This window comes from Leguminivora glycinivorella, chromosome 6, assembly GCF_023078275.1.
Source record: "Leguminivora glycinivorella isolate SPB_JAAS2020 chromosome 6, LegGlyc_1.1, whole genome shotgun sequence".
Taxonomy (NCBI): domain Eukaryota; kingdom Metazoa; phylum Arthropoda; class Insecta; order Lepidoptera; family Tortricidae; genus Leguminivora; species Leguminivora glycinivorella.
The window spans coordinates 16,806,190-16,825,955 of NC_062976.1; the positions used below are offsets into that span (position 1 = coordinate 16,806,190).

The following is a 19,766-nucleotide window of genomic DNA, read 5'->3' on the forward strand; positions in this document are numbered from 1 at the left end:
GGCAAAAGTGTCACAGAACTGGTCAACAGGGCTCACGCAGACCTCAATCTGTATAACAAATGGTGTCAAAGTAATTTGTTGACAATAAATACAAATAAAACATCATACATGATCTTTGCTGCAAAAAACAAAAAACTGCCACAACTACCCACTATAATGATAGAAAATGATGTCATACGTCGCTCCACTAATGAAAAATATTTAGGCTTGATACTGGATGAGAAATTAAACTGGAAAAGTCATATAGATAAAATTAGATCCAAACTATCCTCGCTGACTGGAGCATTAAGACATTGTGCTAGGTGTATACCTCATAAGGCTCGACTACTTATATACAATTCGTTAGCAAAGTCTCATTTACAATACCTTATTGAAGTGTGGGGATGCGCAGCAAAGACCAACCTAAAATATTTACAGACATCGCAAAATAAATTAATAAAAACCCTCTTTCAATATCCTAAGCTAACTAGGACGAAGTCACTTTATTCGAAAACAAAGCTATTTAATTTAAAACAACTATACACATACTGCACTTGTATGCTAGTCAACAAATTACTTACACAGAATGTACATTCACAGCTAATATTAACAAAACGGAAATTTAGACATAACTTAAGAAACACTAATAAAATAAAATTATTTAGGCATAGAACTAACTACGGAAAAAAAACTATCTTGGCCGAAGGTGCACAAATGTTTAACAACTTACCAAAAGATGTTAAGGAAACCCTTTCAGACACAATGTTTAAAACCAAGTTAAAGGAATATATATGTAATGAAGTATATTAAGATGTGTCGGAATATATTACATAATCTTACTGTAATCTCATGCAAGTGAACTGTTTTTTGTTCTTATGAGAAATAAATGTCTTTAAACCGAAGCTAAACACAAGGGGGCCGTAAAGGTTAAAATGCATTTGGATATACCTAATCCAATGAAATATAAAACCATTGACTAAGTATACTCTGTCAACCAAGTCGGTCAGTAAATAAGAACAAAGAAAACTATATGTATCCTTTTCTTTTGGGGTGCTAGAGAAAAGGTTACCTATAGTTTTCTTAGTTCTTATTTACTGACAAACTTGTTTGACAGAATATAGCTACAAATTTTTGTTTCGTTTCTAGTAGTTCAAACTTGGTTTAAACATTAAAATCTGTGTTTTAAGCTACATTACTACTTGTGTACCCGTATTGATTGAACAAAGACACATTTTATGGCTTTTTAAACATTAATAATGATCGAAATGTCTCATTCGATGCTGTTAAGTCGTTAACAGCTTATTCCGGGATACTTTGGTTTTTGTCGCAAAATAAGGAAACTATCAGTAAAATCTTAATTTAATGCAGTATTTTATTAATTATAGATCAAATAGAACCGAAAAAGTCGATTTTCGAATATGTATCATATCTTTTGAAGCCGTGAGGTACCTTCAAACGCGTCAGTCGCAACCACGCAGTGGTTTCTATGGGCGTGTTTGACGGTGAGCTTAACGCGGCAACGAAACTTCTTAAGGGTTTACTGTGATGCGGGTAAGTTTATTTATATTAAATTTTTATCATAATTGTCTTATAGTTATTAAAAAACATTTATATCATCTTTTCAAATTAATTTAAAGCATATTTTAATTAAAATACCCGCTCCCGGAATAATGTACACCATTTTGACGCGGAGTACATAATTACGGGAGTATCACGGAATAACGGAACCACAGTCCGCAATGTTTTTATGTTTTATTACTATTTGCGGTGAAGTATATTTATATATTTGATGTAAATATATTAAGTAAAGATTACAGATTTATAGTGACATAATTACGGCACATATATTTTTTAGATTTTAGTCTCATAATTGAGTACGAAATGTATACTCGTTGAGATTACTCAACGAGTATAACGTATTAACGTGAGAAATATTGGAGTGTGGCATCGACATCAAATTTGTTTTATTTCATAAAATTAAAGCACAAAGGTTACTTATTTAGATGTTTTGAGTATAATTGTTATATAATCTTCCAATGTACTAAGAAAAAAATCTTGTTTGTCTTTTAACATAGCCTTCATTTCGACTGCCGTAATTAAGTACACGACTCTTATTCCGGTATGCCTATATAAAGTATATTAAAATATAAAAACAGAAAATAAGGTATAGAGACCCGACTATTATGTTTTTAAACTTCCTTAGTTAGGTAAAAATCTTTATACCGCATATTGGTTTGTCCGTCAGTCAGTCTGTCCGTCTACGATTTAGCTCAATCATTATTAGTACTAGAAAGCTAAAATTTACATGAGGATAATACATAATAGGATAGACATATATAAATATAAAATAGTACAAATTCGTCGGACAGTCAATCTGTGTAAGAACGGCCTATGATATTTATTTATTGAGTACTATTTATTTATATATACATACTTGAATAACGTATCACCACCATATATGTATACGGTGTAGCTCAGTGATCACCAGTACCAAAAAACTGAAATTTTCACGAGTACCTTGCAATTTTTATAACCGGCAATAGCTTCTGGATTGAAATTAAATTTTGAAAAAATAAACCCCGACATTGTAAAGTGTTTTTCATTAAACATGGCTAAGAACACCCTCGACTAATTTAGCTTTCAAACAAAAAAAAACTAATCTAAATCGGTTCATCCATTCGTAAGCGATGCCTTAGACAGACAGACAGTAAAACTTATAACAATTCAATTCAAAACCTTTAATGACATAACACCCTGTCATTATATCATACAATCGTTATACCGTAAAATATCATATTTCCCATCCCACCCTAACACATCAAAACATTGCCAATTGTAAAAAAATACACTCTGTATAAGCATTTATCAAAACGATATGTGCATTTATTTATTTATGTTATGTAAACAATATTTTTAATTCATTTTTTTATTTCATTATGCTTCAACAACGTCGACTTTAAAGGTATCCCGTAATTACGTACAACGACTCCCGGAATTGAAGCCATACCAAAATTGTATCCCGCAATAATGGACAAACTAAGGGTTAAGTAAAACAACGGTAATTTCTATAAATTAGAAGTTACGATTCAAAATAGTGTCTTAAATCCATCGTAGAATACTTATCCTTAAAATAAAATAATTAACACGACTAGAAACTTCGCATTTTTTTTACAATCCTCACTCAAAGTAGAAAACGTCTTAAGTTCCCGTAATATGGGACAGTTACCTTATTTGATATTGTGATAAATATTCCGGAAAATTATTAGATCATAAAATAAATAGAAAACTCTTTATGGCAGTTTCGAAATATTCAATACTTTTCGATATTACTCAAAATTATCCTAATATTTGCAAATGTAAAAGTAACTGGTTTTTTTATGAAATAAAACTATGGAAACGGATTAAATCGCGTATAATGAATTTAAAATTCATCCCGACGTTTCGAACTCTTTACAGCGTTCGTGGTCAACGGGTGACTGAGGAAAAATTACAATGTGCAAAAGCTACCCACATACAAGAAATATTAACGAACCATGACCACAAATAATATATATTTCTAAGGCAGGTTCACACACTATTAATAAAGCTAGTTATACAATATTCAAAGAATTTACCATTGAAGGAACACATAGCGGATGTCAAGCACCGTCGGCAAAGGTCTGCAGTCTCTGATCATGTCATGGATAAAGTCAATCATGCTATAAAGTTTGACAAGCCTCTGGTTCTTGCTAAGGAGAAGCGATATATGTATACCCAGAATGTTGCGAGAGGCCATTGAGATCAAGAAATATCCAAACTTTAATAGAGAAGATGGCTTTACTTTACCACCGGCTTGGGATCCAGTAGTACATCTGATAATGGAACAAGCACGACGAAGGCTGTGAGGCATTTGTGTTGTATGGGGTTGGACATTTGCAGTTTGTTCTTTGTCAATTTTGTGTAGATTAATTGGTTAATTATTTTTTAACATAGAAATGGTAAATTCTTTGAATATTGTATAACTAGCTTTATTAATAGTGTGTGAAACCTGCCTTAGAAATCCATATTATTTGTGGTCATGGTTCGTTAATATTTCTTGTATGTGGGTAGCTTTTGCACATTGTAATTTTTCCTGTCACCCGTTGACCACGAACGCTGTAAAGAGTTCGAAACGTCGGGATGAATTTTACCAAAGATGATTTGATTTGGGATGATTTTTTTTAACCGAAGACAATATTTGTTTTTTTTATATAAAATATTTTGAGAAATATGGAATGTAGGAAAAATTTATAAAAGAAAGGTACCTGTTTTTATATGACTACCTATAGCTATGACGAGGATGGAAAAAAGCTAAGGCCTGACCAGAAATATATCGTTAAGAGGGCGCTGTCATTATGATGTATGCGGAGATGGTCCAGTATAGTATGAATTTTCATACAATACGAGTAAATACATGTTACTTTACTTTTACTAAATAGTTCTAATGAAATTGCGCAAGCGCAACATGGCGCGTAGTAATATACATATATATTTCTCGTTAGGCTTTAGGTTATATTTTTGTTTATGAGAACTTTTGAGATGATAGATAGTTAAGATGATAGTAGCTAACATAAATCGCATCTTTGACAGTTAAAAGCTGAAAGTATGAGCGCCGAATTTAAACTTATATCTGTATATTTTAGTAAGTGCACTATGTTGTGTCAATTTGAACAAATTGTCAATAATCGTGCGATTCGTTACTGTTATGTCCCAGTTGCTAATATGAATAGAATTAAGAGTTTTTTTTTAATCATAATTGACGACCGGTTTGGTTTAGTCGGTAGTCACTCATAATATTTTTTTCCCCTCACTAGCTCGGAAACACGTGTTTTATCCTTTAATGCCAGCGGGTAAAAACGCATTTTATCCACTAGTGGGTAAAATAATTTGACCTTGAATATATATAGTCAAATAAAAGAAGAAGCTGACTGACTGACTGACTGACATATCAACGCACAGACGAAACCGCTGGTCCTAGAGATTTCAAATTTGGCACGTAGGTTCCTTATATAGTGTAGAGGAGCACTAAGAAAGGATTTTCCAAAATTCACCTCCTAAGGGGGTCAAATGGGGGTTCAAAGTTTGTATGGGGAAATAAGATTAGTTTGACTATTTTATTCGAAACTTCACAGGAAGATTCCTTAAGACACATGTCTGAATACGTGTTTCAAGTTTTTTGAAAATTTAACCCCTAAAAGGGTGAAAAGGGGGTGATAAAGTCAAAAAATCAATATGGGTATCGTTTTTATCGTTTATCGGGTCGCTGATCACGATAAATACAACGTTTTTAAAATCTAACGAGGCGGGAGTGAAATACCTTCTCCCCTGTTGTGGTGCAATGGGGTTTAAATATCAAAAAAAATATATAAAAGATGATATTGACTGACTGACTGACATATCAACGCACAGCCGAAACCGCTGGTCCTAGAGATGTCAAATTTGGCACATATGTTCCTTTAGGGATAGGGATAGGGATAGGGATAGGGATAGGGATAGGGATAGGGATAGGGATAGGGAAGGGATAGGGATAGGGATAGGGATAGGGATAGGGATAGGGATAGGGATAGGGATAGGGATAGGGATAGGGATAGGGATAGGGATAGGGATAGGGATAGGGATAGGGATAGGGATAGGGATAGGGATAGGGATAGGGATAGGGATAGGGATAGGGATAGGGATAGGGATAGGGATAGGGATAGGGATAGGGATAGGGATAGGGATAGGGATAGGGATAGGGATAGGGATAGGGATAGGGATAGGGATAGGGATAGGGATAGGGATAGGGATAGGGATAGGGATAGGGATAGGGATAGGGATAGGGATAGATACGGATACGGATACGGACACGGATACGGATACGGATACGGATACGGATACGGATACGGATACGGATAGAGATAGGGATAGGGATAGAATAGGGACGGGGACAGGGACGGGACGGGGACGGGGTCGGGGACAAGGATAGAGATAGGGCCGGGGATAAGAATAGGGATTGGGGTCGGAATAATCGGTCGGCAATCGATATCTAGGCAGTGTAAAATGCAGGTGGCTCAGTGAGAAGGGATTAGTAAGTAGGCATCGTCGAGTATCCTGCATCCGTAATAACTATTACATTCAATATGCTGTAAGAAGATCGTTGTTTGCTTGCCTTTCATATGTTTACGTTTGCAATAAGTATAAGCAAAATGGAAAAAATTGTAAGCGATAATGCAAGGAAGTACTTTTTACCCTACCGACCATAGCGTCGAGATACTGGCTATGTGGGTTGTATGAAGTTTCCCAAGTATATTATGTATATAGGTAAAATACATACATATTCGTACCTACTACCTAGGCTGTGTAACAATTCTACAATCATTGCAAGAATTTCTTTTAAAACATTAGTAATTTGTGTAAGGTACAGTCAGCCAAAAAGCAGTGTAAGGTTCTTGGCTGACCGTACAGCAAATAGATCAGTTACAATGGCCCCCAGTCGAGAATTACCCCGCTTTACCTTAATCGAAATAATCGCGGACAGATGTACCTACAAATAAACCTACGGATCCAAATGAAATAGTTGAACCACGAGCGAAGCGAGTGGTTCGAGAATAGAATCCTGAACTTGCGAGTTTTTTAACACACGAGAAGTAAAATACATTTGCACCCGAGTGTAACACAAAACTTTTCCCCTCACTATAGCGAGGAAACTACAACGCAAAAAATGCGTTTATCACTGCTTCCAGTAGTTCCACAGGTGGTAAATCATCTTTATTACTGGATTCACCTACTTTTATCAATTTTAAAGCAGTTAATTTGACTTTACTCAAGGTTAAATTACTTTACCCACTAGTGGATAAAATGCGTTTTTACCCGCTGGTATTAAAGGACAAAACACGTGTTTCCGAGCTAGTGAGGGGAAAACGCATTTTTTGCGTTGTAGTTTCCTCGCTATAGTGAGGGGAAAAGTTTTGTGTTACACACGGGTGCAAATGTATTTTACTTCTCGTGTATTGAAAAACTCGCTAAGTTCAGGATTCTATTCTCGAACCTTCAACTATAGAATCCTTTCATTTTGCTCGTTTTTTTGCATTTATTTGCTCGTTTTTCAATTCCACACTCTGCGTTAAAATACAACTTTGCCCCCTTGTATAACAAATAACTATATTTTACTCGCGTTGGTTGGTAGCTGTGTAAAACAGGCAGCATATTGATATTTACACCATCATAGGAGTTACCATTACTATCCTTGTCTTGTAAAAAGCTTATGATCTTTTCACAAATATTATTTCAAATGCAGACCAATATCTATAAAGTACCTACTGAAGCGGACATATACAATGTGTACAATTATACACGTATTTCCTGACATACTCAATTTATGTATTAACTTATGCAGTCCTTCTATAATGAATACGCCTTATATCTATTTCATTAAAAGACATCGACAGACAATTTTTTCGGAGTAGGTACTTACATATATTATTCGATAAGGTATTTTATTGGGCAAGGATACTTCAAGATAATTTAACCCGATGAAATAGAATAAGTTTTACTACGATATATTACTCAAAAATAAGTCGTGTAATTTTGTTAAGCGAATATCTCAGGATATTTTAGTTCAGTATTGAAATATTTTTCCCTAGGACGAGAGGGAATGTTTATCTATTTATGGGTAGATGAAAGCATTATGTCACTGAATTAAATTTAAGCCAGCACGATGTAAGACAGAATAAAGCATGTTTCATTTGTAATGTACAAAATGTAAAATAAAATGATAATGTAAAAAAATAGCTAACTCTTATTCACCTAAATAAAGACAAAGGTATAGACTATAGGTAAATAACAAAATAGGTAGCATTCGCTTCTAATTACTCAATGTGATAATCAGCAATACATTTATAACCTAACCACAAAATTAAAATTTTGAAAAAACCCCCGACCGCGACATAGTGGACCGATTTTCATGAAACATGGCTAAGAACACTCACAGACAATACAGAATAAACTTGTCTAGATAATATTTTAAAAAAATCCACTGACACATCACATTCATTGTAGATATGTATAAGTACTTAATTCTTCTAAATCTATTTCTTATATACTTCAGCACCATCAACACCAAAACTATTAATTATTGTAACTAAATTTAATACTTATCATTCTTATCAATCACAAATATATGTGTAATTTTAACATAATTAAAGCCTGGCCAGAAATATATGATCTAGTATCAAGAGAGCGATACATGTTTTCTTTGATCTGACAAACTTGTTTGACAGAGTATAGGGGACCAGAAATATAATAGGCTACCCTCCTAGTCAAATCAGCTTCTTTTTAAGAACTGCCTATTTTGGCTGGCCAATATGGATTAATATGGAATTAATATGACCACGTGACCCCTCCCTGGGCACGAAGCTGGATCCGCGCTTGAGAGAGCGCTGTTATTCTGATGTATACCTACTGTGACCGTTCAGTTATATTATGATGAAAATAATTGCAACCGGCAAATATATTCCTGGTCAGATTTTATAGTAATCTACAGGTAAAATCGGCATATCATAAACTCAAAATAATAAAACTACTCGTACAAAATTGTATTTTAAACCTGTTCCAGATTGCAGAATAAAAAGAAACGTCTTTTAGATTGAAAGAGAATATTCCCCACGATTGTGAAAATACGATTTTCACGGATATATTCGTAGAACTGACACAACACAGCTCATGTTCATAATGCGGCTTTTTAAAAATCCGCTTACTAATTTATTTCATGCTGACTGTAGGTAGCTATCTATTCGAAAGTTAATATACATTTTGTATTCGCATAGTTAAATCTAGAATTTTTATTTTATGGTGGACTGGTGGTATGTTAAATCAATTGAATGTCTATGTATTACTATACATAATAACATGGATCATTACTAATTGTAAGTATCAAATTCTTGCGTAAGGTGACTGATATTTTATACATTTGTAGCGTCACTCAGTAAAACAAATATACATACAGATCCTTTACTATGACTGGTGTTTCAATTTCTACCTTCCTATAATACATATTATATATATATTTTATATGAATATACCTATAAATTAAGCAAAATTTAAGCCTTAATATGTATATCGATGTGTTTGTATTAAGGCTTCAAATAGGTTTGTACCTACATCTCTTACCGAAATAGGATTTGCTAACCTTGTGTTCCATAAGCGCTCTCGCTTCGATCGGCCGGCTATTATCATACTTCTATTCTTTATCAATAAAATAAATAATAAATAAATAAATAAATATTATAGGACATTCTTACACAGATTGACTGAGGCCCACGGTAAGCTCAAGAAGGCTTTTGTTGTGGGACTTGTGGGTACTCAGACAACGATATATAACATATAATATATAAATACTTATATACATAGAAAACATCCATGACTCAGGAACAAATATCTGTGTTCATCACACTAATAAATGCCCTTACCGGGATTCGAACCCGGGACCGCGGCGTAGCAGGCAGGGTCACTACCGACTGCGCCAGACCGGTCGTCACCAATGACCATCTTACATGATTTTACTTACATATACCCTCGTACTTATAACTTGGTAGCGCCTGATGCTACCCGCCACCTATATTTGTTAAGTACCAGTGGCGTGGCGTGAAAATTATTCGTTGATAAAGCCAGAGGGGTTTTCGGGATCTGTTTTGTATGAACTTCTACAGATACTGGAGAATTTTAGGGAATCCAGTTGTATCGACGCCCCGCCACTGGTACATCAATAAACCCTAGGTACTAGTAGACAGACATGTTAAGGTAAGTACCTACTTACGTTTATTACGTGGTTCAAGTACCTACTATATTGAAAGTAGTTACAAAGGGTGCACCAGGTTTTTATTGACTCAGTGTCCCACACGCGAACCCTCAAATCACCTAATTGATTCGTGCGGCCCGTCGGCGGCCCTCGGGAGCTGTTCGCGATCTAGTCGCTGCCGAGGTTGTTAATTCCGTGAGGAAATGCTCTGCAGCACGCAAAGGTACTTACTCAATTAAACTATGATTGTTTACGTAGGTACTTACGGAAGTAGAAATTATCTTTGAGTGGTTTATAGGTGCATGGGAGTCAGCTTTATAGGTACACTCGAAAGATGCTACGTCGTGTACCTAATGGTTTCTATTCAGTGTTTGTGGTCAGTTAGGTAGGTAGGTAATCATACAATAATATCTTCCCATTTAATCAGAAATACCTTTAATCTAAGTAGGCATACCTTTATGCTTGGTATAACGTGGAAACATAACAATCCGACCCACATACTAATAATTCTGAAATAAATGTTTGATTGATTGATTGACATACTTAAGGGAAGAGCATGTAAAAGACTGTAATGAAAAGCTTTACCGCCAATACGATAGGTTTCCAAGTTATTCGGCACAACAACATATAAGAGGTTTTACTATATCGAGATTAGATCACGATCTGTTTACGTAAGGAATAAAGAATGGAAAGAGGAGTTCTTAAGAAGCAAGTTGGTTTTAAGCGCGCCCTGTAACCGCTATAAATCGGCCGTCCAAAATTTACGAGGGCCCTCCGCAAATCGGTTTATATTTTCGATAAATAAAATTGGCGCGGGTTTTGCTAGGTAAGCAGAGACCGTTAGGAGCGCGTCGCCGCCGCCAGCTGCCGCGCTCACATAAACCCGACTACCCTCGCGTTTTCTTGCTGACAATTTTTTCCTGCCCCGGTCATTACACAGCTGGGCCCCGAGACAAAACGGCGAATCGTTTAAGCCCTCTCCGGAGACCGTCCAATTTTATTGTGTACCTAGTGGAAATTGATATGCCGCGTGAGTGTCTGTCGTCGTGCCGCGCCTGTGATGGACACACCGGCTCGCCGGCACATTTGCCGCCTCGCTACTTTGTCTAACTAATACCATACCTAAAACAAATACATGATTTCTACTAGGTACTTAAGAGCAACTTAAGAGTTGGACTTATACCGATAACAACCATAGTGGAATGCATACCAAAGAGTAAAATACACGCAACAATGAAACCTCTTTCTAGCGCAGAAAAAAACTAAGGCAAATTTGCTTTTAAAGACAGTTGTTGTCACACAAATGTCAGGCGTCAGCAAGCGTGTCACGCGTTATCAAAATTTCCAATGAAATTACACTTTTCTTCCACAATCATTCAGATTATTTTGGGCAACACTTATGCCTAGTAACAACGTAGAATGGGACTGGCCAACTATAACGGGTGCGCTGCTGGCCTTCTCGCTGCCCCTGACCCTGCTAGTGCCCGATTTCTCGTTGTGGACGGTAGTTCCTAAAGTGCGAGTGACCCGTTTCCACATCCTCGCCCAGCACTTCACGTGGTTCCAGTTGAATACAGCCGTTTTTACTATAGTATTACTTCTGTTTTTTGTTCAGCTCGAAATTAGAAAGCGAAAGTAAGTACCAAAATTACATAATCATTTAATGGTAGAAATTATAATTGTTACTCAGGTAGATAATACATTTCGCATGTCAGTAACTACGTACGTACTTACTCCACCTAAGTACATCCTGGGTAGAAATTACAATAGTACCTACCTAAAATGGATGATCGCTGCAAAGTAGGTACATAACACTTCATTTACTCACTCATAGGCAGAGATCGGATTTTTGTGCGTCATCTCATACTAAAAGTCATTAAAATGACGTAAGTCACTAAGAATGTCGCAAATTCGTCCGATCTCTGCTCATAGGTGTACCTAAATGACCACGCACCGCGCGCTTTTCTGGCCGCCGATTTTTAAACGTGTTAATTTTCATTGTCATTTGTTTTAGGTTGGATGAAATGGTAGAGAGGGTGATGCTAGTAAGCCAAGCAGCGGACAAGACAGTGGAAGAGGAAAGCTTCAAGCAGGCGGGAGCCATGCGCGCGTGCGTCCAGCTGCTAGACACGTCTGCCGAGCAGTACGAGCAACTGGTTCTGCTGCGACAGGAGCTGGGCCAGCGGGGACGCAAGCAGGGCCCGCCTGGCATTGACAGCTCGCAGGATATCAACGACTAGGTGAGTGAACAGCTAGTAGTAGAAGCTGGATACCTATACCTGGTGCTGTTGCGGTAAATGCTATAGGCCACCGTGAGCGCAAGCAGGGCCCGCCTGATTAGGTGAGTGAACCGCTAGTATGTGAAATACGCCTGGTGCTGCTGCCTCAGGAGCCTGACAATGTCATCAAGGGCTCAACAATATGACTGTTTGTTCTAACGAATAGAGTCATGAAAGGTAAGCTGTAAGAAGGTTTTCCTTACCCCTACCCCTTAGGTACCCCTAGGAACCTATACTTATATACCCTGCAGTGAATTGAAGGTACCTACCCTAATCAGCAATAAAAAAAAAAACATTTTCAACAGCACACCAACTGTAAATTCACGTTGTACGTCGTTAAGAGGACCGCTGCGAAGAAATTCGATTTTTATTCAACGCTCTCAGCGCTAGAAGTGTTCATTAGAGTGTACTGGGCCCCGCGGGACGTTGTCGACGCGAAAAAACCAATCTGGAGCCGGCAATTATGGCAAATGACCTAATTAGACTCGGGACGGTCGCCACCGCACGATTTTTCACCGCGTCTTTGCGGTGTTTCACGCGAATTGCCTTTTAATAAGCGGTGAACGATAGCCGTTTGGTCGGTTTGGTTTAAATTAAGTCGCAAGGATAGGGCGCAATGTTGTGACAATGTAAAATGTAATAAAAAATGTAAAGATAATGCTCTGTTCGACCACATAATAACGCCATTGCTTGCTTTTGTTTTACTTGAGAAAAAGTAGTAAATAAAAATAATTCAACCGTCAATAAACGTTCGAAAATTGGGGTTGTTGCAAAGCGTACCAAATAGGTACGCTATATAAAATGTAGGTAATTAATACCTGCGAGTACCTAACAACAACAAACGTTTGTCGTCGTATCAAAGACATGAGCATCGCGTGCTATGTTATGTAGTTACCTATATAAGGTCAGTGTGGGGAAGACCGTCTACCCGGAAAGACCGTCTATTGACTATAACTTTTGTGTTTATATATCTACGCCTCTCACACCTCCGAAGGTATACTAGTTTTTCATCCTCAAGCCATTGGTCTTCAATACATATCCCTAGGACGAACACTAGTTAACAATAATCTTGATTTGTGTTTCGAGCTCGAACACCGAGTTCAACATGGTTCCGCAAAAAATTAAAATAAAATAGAAGCAGTCGGAATATTTGTATATTTTATATGTAACGTAGTCATTTAATAACCGTTCTTTCTGACTAGTACTATTAATCTACTCAAAACGCGCTCAATTTCTAGTTTTATGTTCTGAAATATGTAACTTAGAAATTGTGCCTACTCAGAAAGTCCGGCATAAAAGAGAAAGGCAAGACCGGCATATGATAAACAAGGAGTTGCCAACCTTTTTTAGGCTTTATTGAAAATAAGTCGAGTGTAAACGATATCAATATATAAGTACGTTTTTGGCTTATGGTAGTTGTACCGTTTTTGATTTTAACTTCGAAATACAGTTTTGGTAATAATTCGTATGGTGTTACTAAAATCATTCGAAAGTATTAAGTAAAAATAAAATATATGTGACATGGTTGTGAAGAATGATAAGAGGTGAACAGAAGTAAGCCTACACTGCATTATTCATCATCATATATAAGTTGGTAGAATTATCATAAGTTCTACCCGTTTTTTATTATTTTTGTTATGTAGAGTGTGCAAAATGCGGCGACAAATATTTCAAAAGAGAGTAGGGTTTCAAGTTGGTCATTATTTTTATAATCAGCATTACCCAACAGGGACCGTATAGGTACCCTTAAAACGGTTTTGACCGACTATTTTACGGCTACCCGACCCTTAATTGACATTGCGGACTGCCACTTTGACACAAAAGTGGTCATGGGTGTCATCAAATATGTTTTCGGGAGTGCTGATTTAAAAATTAAACACCACTTTGGAATCTGACATTGCTGATGACTGTAACTTTGACACAAAAGTGGTCATGGGTGTGGTCAAACAGGTTCTCGGGGGTGCTCATTCCAATAACCATTACAGCCAAAAAACTGTTTGATGACACCCATGAAAACTTTTAATTCAATCTGACAGTCAACTATATCAAATTCTAAATTGATCATTAATTTAGGAATCAGCACCCCCGCAAACTTATTTGACGACACTGGACACACCAGACGACTTTTGTGTCAAAGTGACAGTCAGCAATGTCAGATTTCAAATTAGTCATTAATTTTGGAATCCTATCTGACCTATCTGACGACACCTATTACGACTTTTGCGTCGAAGTGACAGTCAGCAATGTCAGATTCCAGATTGTTTATTAATTTTGAAATCAGCACCTCCGAAAACTTATTTGGCGACAACCATGACGACTTTTGTGTCAAAGTGATAGTCAGTAATATCAGATTCCAAATTGGTCATTAATTTTGAAATCAGCACCCCTGAAAACATATTTGATAATGTCTGGGACATTGCTAAGAAATGTTACCAAACTATTTCATGTACCTAATATCCTATTACCTTTACTTAATAACCAAGTTTCAAAAACAAATAAGTAGTTGGATTTATATGAGCCTGTAATATCGTGACTAAATTGGACCTGAAAAGAAAAGGTTATGAACCCCATCTACGGGACATATGCCGGTCTTGCCTTATAAATGGAAAAATGCTTCTATGTTTAAAATTTCAACGTTATTTTATTAATTATCTAGCACATTCTGCCCTGTTATTACGTAAAATAACAACGATCATGATTTTGGAACCTAGTCTCATATGAAATTACGGGACAACAAGCACTAGACGGTCTTCCCGTGCTCACCGCGGGGGGACGGTCAACCCGCCGAGCCTTAAAAAATGAGATTTTTATCACTTAAAATTACCTTATTTCGCCAAAATATTATAAAAGCTTTGTAAAATATAATATTTGCTACCCCATAGGACCATGCGCATTACGGCAGACTACATTAATTATAGAGTTTTATCCACTCAAACTTTATTTCAAATAAACTATGCCGGTCTTGCCCGCACTGACCTTATAGAGAAATAGTAAGAAACAAAACGGGGCAAATCTCGACAGGGGGACAATTGTAACTAATCCATTTTTTCCATTATTCAAAGAGGCATTGAGTTCTACATGTATCCACCGAACACGCCTACCATAACCGGTGGACACTCTATTTAATAATGCAAACATTGTAAAACATGGAAAAATGGACCAGTTACATTTGCCCCCCAGTCGAGATTTGCCCCGCTGTGTTATTAAAGAAGATTATAGATATCATGCTTTCCAATAAATGTATTATTAGTTGATGTCCCGCTAGGAACGTGTGACAGTGTTCGGTTTACGACACGGTTTACGAGAGGCATTAATTCGCGACCGAAACTCGCGCCCGTGCAAGTTTGTTACAAAGAGCACTCCGCCAGTGTTAACAATTAATTTGATTTAATGCGGCAATGTGTTCCACACTTTAATTGAAGTCTAAATAACGAAATAAGTGAGCTCACTCCGAATTTATTTCCGGTTTAACGTCGGTTAAAATTTGAACGATATATTCGATCAATTAAAGCGTTTTCTTACTTTGTAAATTACTTATTGTATCTGGGTATGAGCAGGTGAAGTCAATAAAACATTAGTGTTACTAATATATTTCAAAATATCACGATATGATGTAGGTATGTCTTGATATTTGTGTGTACAAGTTTCTAATGGGTTGGCAACGCGCACGTGACACTTCTTGAGTTGCAGGCGTCCATAGGTTACGGTGACCGCTTTCCATCAGGCGGACCGTATGCTTGTTTTCCACCAACGTAGTATAAAAAATAAATCTAAAATAATACCTATGTGTATATATTTATAATAAAAATAATAAATATGGAATGCGGAATCTAATGAGCACCAATTTATTTTATTTCTCTGTGGCCAAGAGTAAGCCCATTTATAATAAAAAAAAATTTTTTTGGACTGGATAGTAGCCGAAATATTTTTGCACAAAGTGTACATACTACATGACTACGTAGTTAAATAAGTACAACTAAATATCAATTTCTTGTAACCGAAAAACGCTCTCACATCTACGCTCCAAACGTTCGCATAGTAAGTCACAAAAAACGGAATAATATTTCATGCATTTGCAAATACCGGGTCGTTCCCATCGGAACAAGCAGTTTGTCATTTGCAATTCGCGTGCGACGAGCCTCGGGTCTAGTGTTGGTAGGAACTCGAGTTCTTTGAGTCTAAATGAAGAACTCGAGTAATTTTTACGCGACTCGGCCGGAGACAAAAGTCCTTCATTGAGCATTTTATGCGGACTTGAAAAAATATCTAGCGACTTCGGATAAAGACTGAAAAAGTGGTTTTTAATAAATGGACAATAAGGAAATACTTTTTATGTAAGTAGGCATTTATATGTAAGTAGGTAGAGTACCTTACCCCCTGAGTTTCATATGAAAACAATGAGTTTATCAGCTTATCTCATTATGTGGGTATTTTTTACCTTTGAATGACTCAAGTATTTAAAGAAGACGCATGTTTCATAAGAACTCAAGTTTCGACTTAATGATTAATGTCTGAAAGATCGAGTCGAGTCCCAAAGCAGAAGACTCAAAGGACTTAACCAACACTAGTCGGGCCAGACGAGCGTCTGAGGATGCGGAGCGGAACATCTTCCTCTATTTTCATTAGACGCATCCGCGGGGAGGATCAGAGTCTGGCAAAAATAAATAAAACTGTTATTGAGATAAGCATCTGCGCGGCGCGGCTTTCCGCTAAGTCCCGCTGTGTCGCGCTGAGAAATGTACCGAGATATGTCGGGATTACGCGCCCGCCTTCCGCGAGACGCTTTTCCGCAACGAGTAGTTATTGAAATATTTCTATTATAAACTAATGAAAATTGATTAAGTTTAAATGAAAATTGTTGATATTAGTTTACTTTTTTGGCGCGATGACCTTATTAGACTGGAACAATCATTAACATATGGAGCCACTCGACTCCTCTGGTTCATTTTTAGGGTTCCGTACCAAAAAGGTACAACAGGAACCCTTATGGTGCGACTCTGTCCGTCTGTCTGTCCGTCTGTCACATTCCTAAATATCTCGAGTACTACTAATGCTATCAACTTGAATTTTGGAATAGTTGTGAACATTGTAAACCTCTACAAATAGAAAGTATATTTTTTTTAAATATATTAATTTTAATTGTGGAAAATGGCCAAAATGAAAGGGGGGCAAACTGTAAATTTCAAGTTACTAGGTCAAGTGGGGTATCGTTGGAAAGAGCTCAAATTGAACGTAAATAAGCTATTATTTATATATTTTTTTGTTGTGGAAAAAAAAAGAATTTTGAAGGAAAATGTAAAAAAAAAATACCGTTCCCCCCCCCTTATCTCCGAAGTTTACCAACAAAAAATTATGAAAATTTTAGTAAACATTGCTTTTATGCTATATATTACAGGAAAAATATAATCGTGTTTGTATTTTGAATACTTTTTTTTAATTCACAAAAATCTTTTCAGATTTTTACTTTCAATTTACCCACCCTTGCGGATGTATATCGTACTTCAAATTAATACGAGGTGTTACGTAAACCATCTTCTGTCCAATAAAGTAAAAACTGTTTAAATCGGTTAACATTATAAAGAATTATCCCTGAAAAACCAGGTCGCACAAATTAGTTAGCAAATTGACCGGGAGATGGCGCTATACACTATAATACTCATTAGTGCCCATACTTTTGTCTTCTAGTCAAGTCATTAGAGTTATATGAAAATATGAGATTATTTTTACTAGGTAGTTTGAAAGAAATTTTGTACGGAACCCTCGGTGGGCGAGTCCGACTCGCACTTGGCCGGTTTTTCATGTATGAAATTAAATCCAATTTCATAAGTTTACACGAATAGGATGCTGAACGAATACACGGTGAGGAAACCGACACCACGCATTTTTGAGACCAAAAGAAAGATAAAATGTTAAATGACGACAAGCAAGATTCGCCGAGAAAAATTTTTTCACATAAAATGTAGGTACCTAAATGTTATTCGTATAAGCGGCATTTAAAATAAAATTTTACATTTTTTTCTCTAAAATTACTTTTTGCAATGAGTCACTTGTAACTATTTTATATCTATCAATGAGGATAGTAAGATTATCCCCGATAATGGCATCATCGCCATCAAAAGAAAAGAAATACCTAATAAATAATTGTAATTTTTTAATATGCTATAACTCTGAAGTAGGCGAAATTCGGAAAGTTTTTATGACATTGTAGTCTTCTAAAGTGATCAGGAATACACTGTGTACCTAAATTATTCGGTTTCCTCGCGTTACACCGTGTATAATGAATTTGTGGGGATACACATGTCAATCTAGTCAATCTATGTATATGTATATTATGTGTATCCCCACAAATTTAACGATTCTCGAAAGTTGTTCAATTTTCACTGAGTGGTGACTTGGTGGTCAGTCAGTAAAACTTTTAGTACATATTTGCAATAGGTAAGTATAAATAATCCTATATAAGTATATGTATTTAGCAGTGGCGGCGCGTGAATATATTTGGAAGGCAACACAGAGCAAAAAATAAAAACCGGCCAAGAGCGTGTCGGGCCACGCTCAGTGTAGGGTTCCGTAGTTTTCCGTATTTTTCTCAAAAACTACTGAACCTATCAAGTTCAAAACAATTTTCCTAGAAAGTCTTTATAAAGTTCTACTTTTGTGATTTTTTTCATATTTTTTAAACATATAGTTCAAAAGTTAGAAGGGGGGGGGGGGGGGACACACTTTTTTTTCCTTTAGGAGCGATTATTTCCGAAAATATTAATATTATCAAAAAAACGATTTAAGTAAACCCTTATTCATTTTTAAATACCTATCCAACAATATATTACACGTTAGGGTTGGAATGAAAAAAAAAATCAGTCCCCACTTTACATGTGGGGTTGTACGTTGTACCCTAAATAAACATTTTTTTCCTCTTTTTATTTTACCACTTTGTCGGCGTGATTGATATACATATAGGTACCAAATTTCAGCGTTCTAGACGGTTACTGAGATTATCCGCGGACGGACGGACGGACGGACGGACGGACTGACAGACGGGCAGACATACATGGCGAAACTATAAGGGTTCCTAGTTGACTACGGAACCCTAAAAAACGCAACCTACCTTAATATTAGTTAGGTACCTTAGACGCCCATCCAAGTGCATTTATCATACAGTCCGCTATGAAAGCGCTTAAAAAAGCCATCTCTCCGCTTATAACTTATATTTAACTCTGGACGATCACGGCCTCGCGTGTCAATACATTTCTTTATTTCGAATGTTTGCGTCGAAAAACGTGTTGATTCATTTCGTAAGTAATCTATTATACAACAGTCAAAATGAATTAACGCTGCCATTACTAAACAAACCAAAGAAAGTCCTAACTATCTCTTAAAAACAGGTAGTATCTAACCTTGAAACTCTGGCTTGCACTATCACTAAAACACGACACCGAAACACTCCAAATCATTTAAATTTCACTGATATATTGCACGTAATGAGCAAGTTAATAAAAAAACTGAGAGAATAACACAAAACATTTGAAAGCACATGAAGCCTCGGTAACAAGCGGGACGCAAGTGCTGCAGTGATATGATTCCATTTTCACCCACGAATTTAAAAACCTTTTCATACAAACAAAGTATATCTCAAGAAACGTTCATTAATCACATTACTAAACTTAAATTAAATAAGATTCTCGGTTTTTTAATATAAATTATCAATATTTAAAGGC

General features: G+C 36.4%; 1 protein-coding gene across 2 annotated transcripts in view; it reads left to right on the plus strand.

The window, feature by feature from the left end:
- Nucleotides 1–11,102: 11,102 nt before the first annotated feature.
- Nucleotides 11,103–19,766, plus strand: part of LOC125227617 — a 60,816-nt gene continuing 52,152 nt past the window's right edge. The window contains exons 1-3 of one of the 2 annotated variants that reach the window (XM_048131974.1): nucleotides 11,103–11,407; nucleotides 11,787–12,012; nucleotides 12,357–12,488. In XM_048131974.1, coding sequence (XP_047987931.1) covers nucleotides 11,172–11,407; nucleotides 11,787–12,012 — 462 coding nt within the window. In that variant the 5' untranslated portion in view covers nucleotides 11,103–11,171 and the 3' untranslated portion in view covers nucleotides 12,357–12,488. Of the gene's footprint in view, nucleotides 11,408–11,786; nucleotides 12,013–12,356; nucleotides 12,489–19,766 lie in introns of those variants that run through there. The other variant, XM_048131973.1, reaches the window with a different exon arrangement.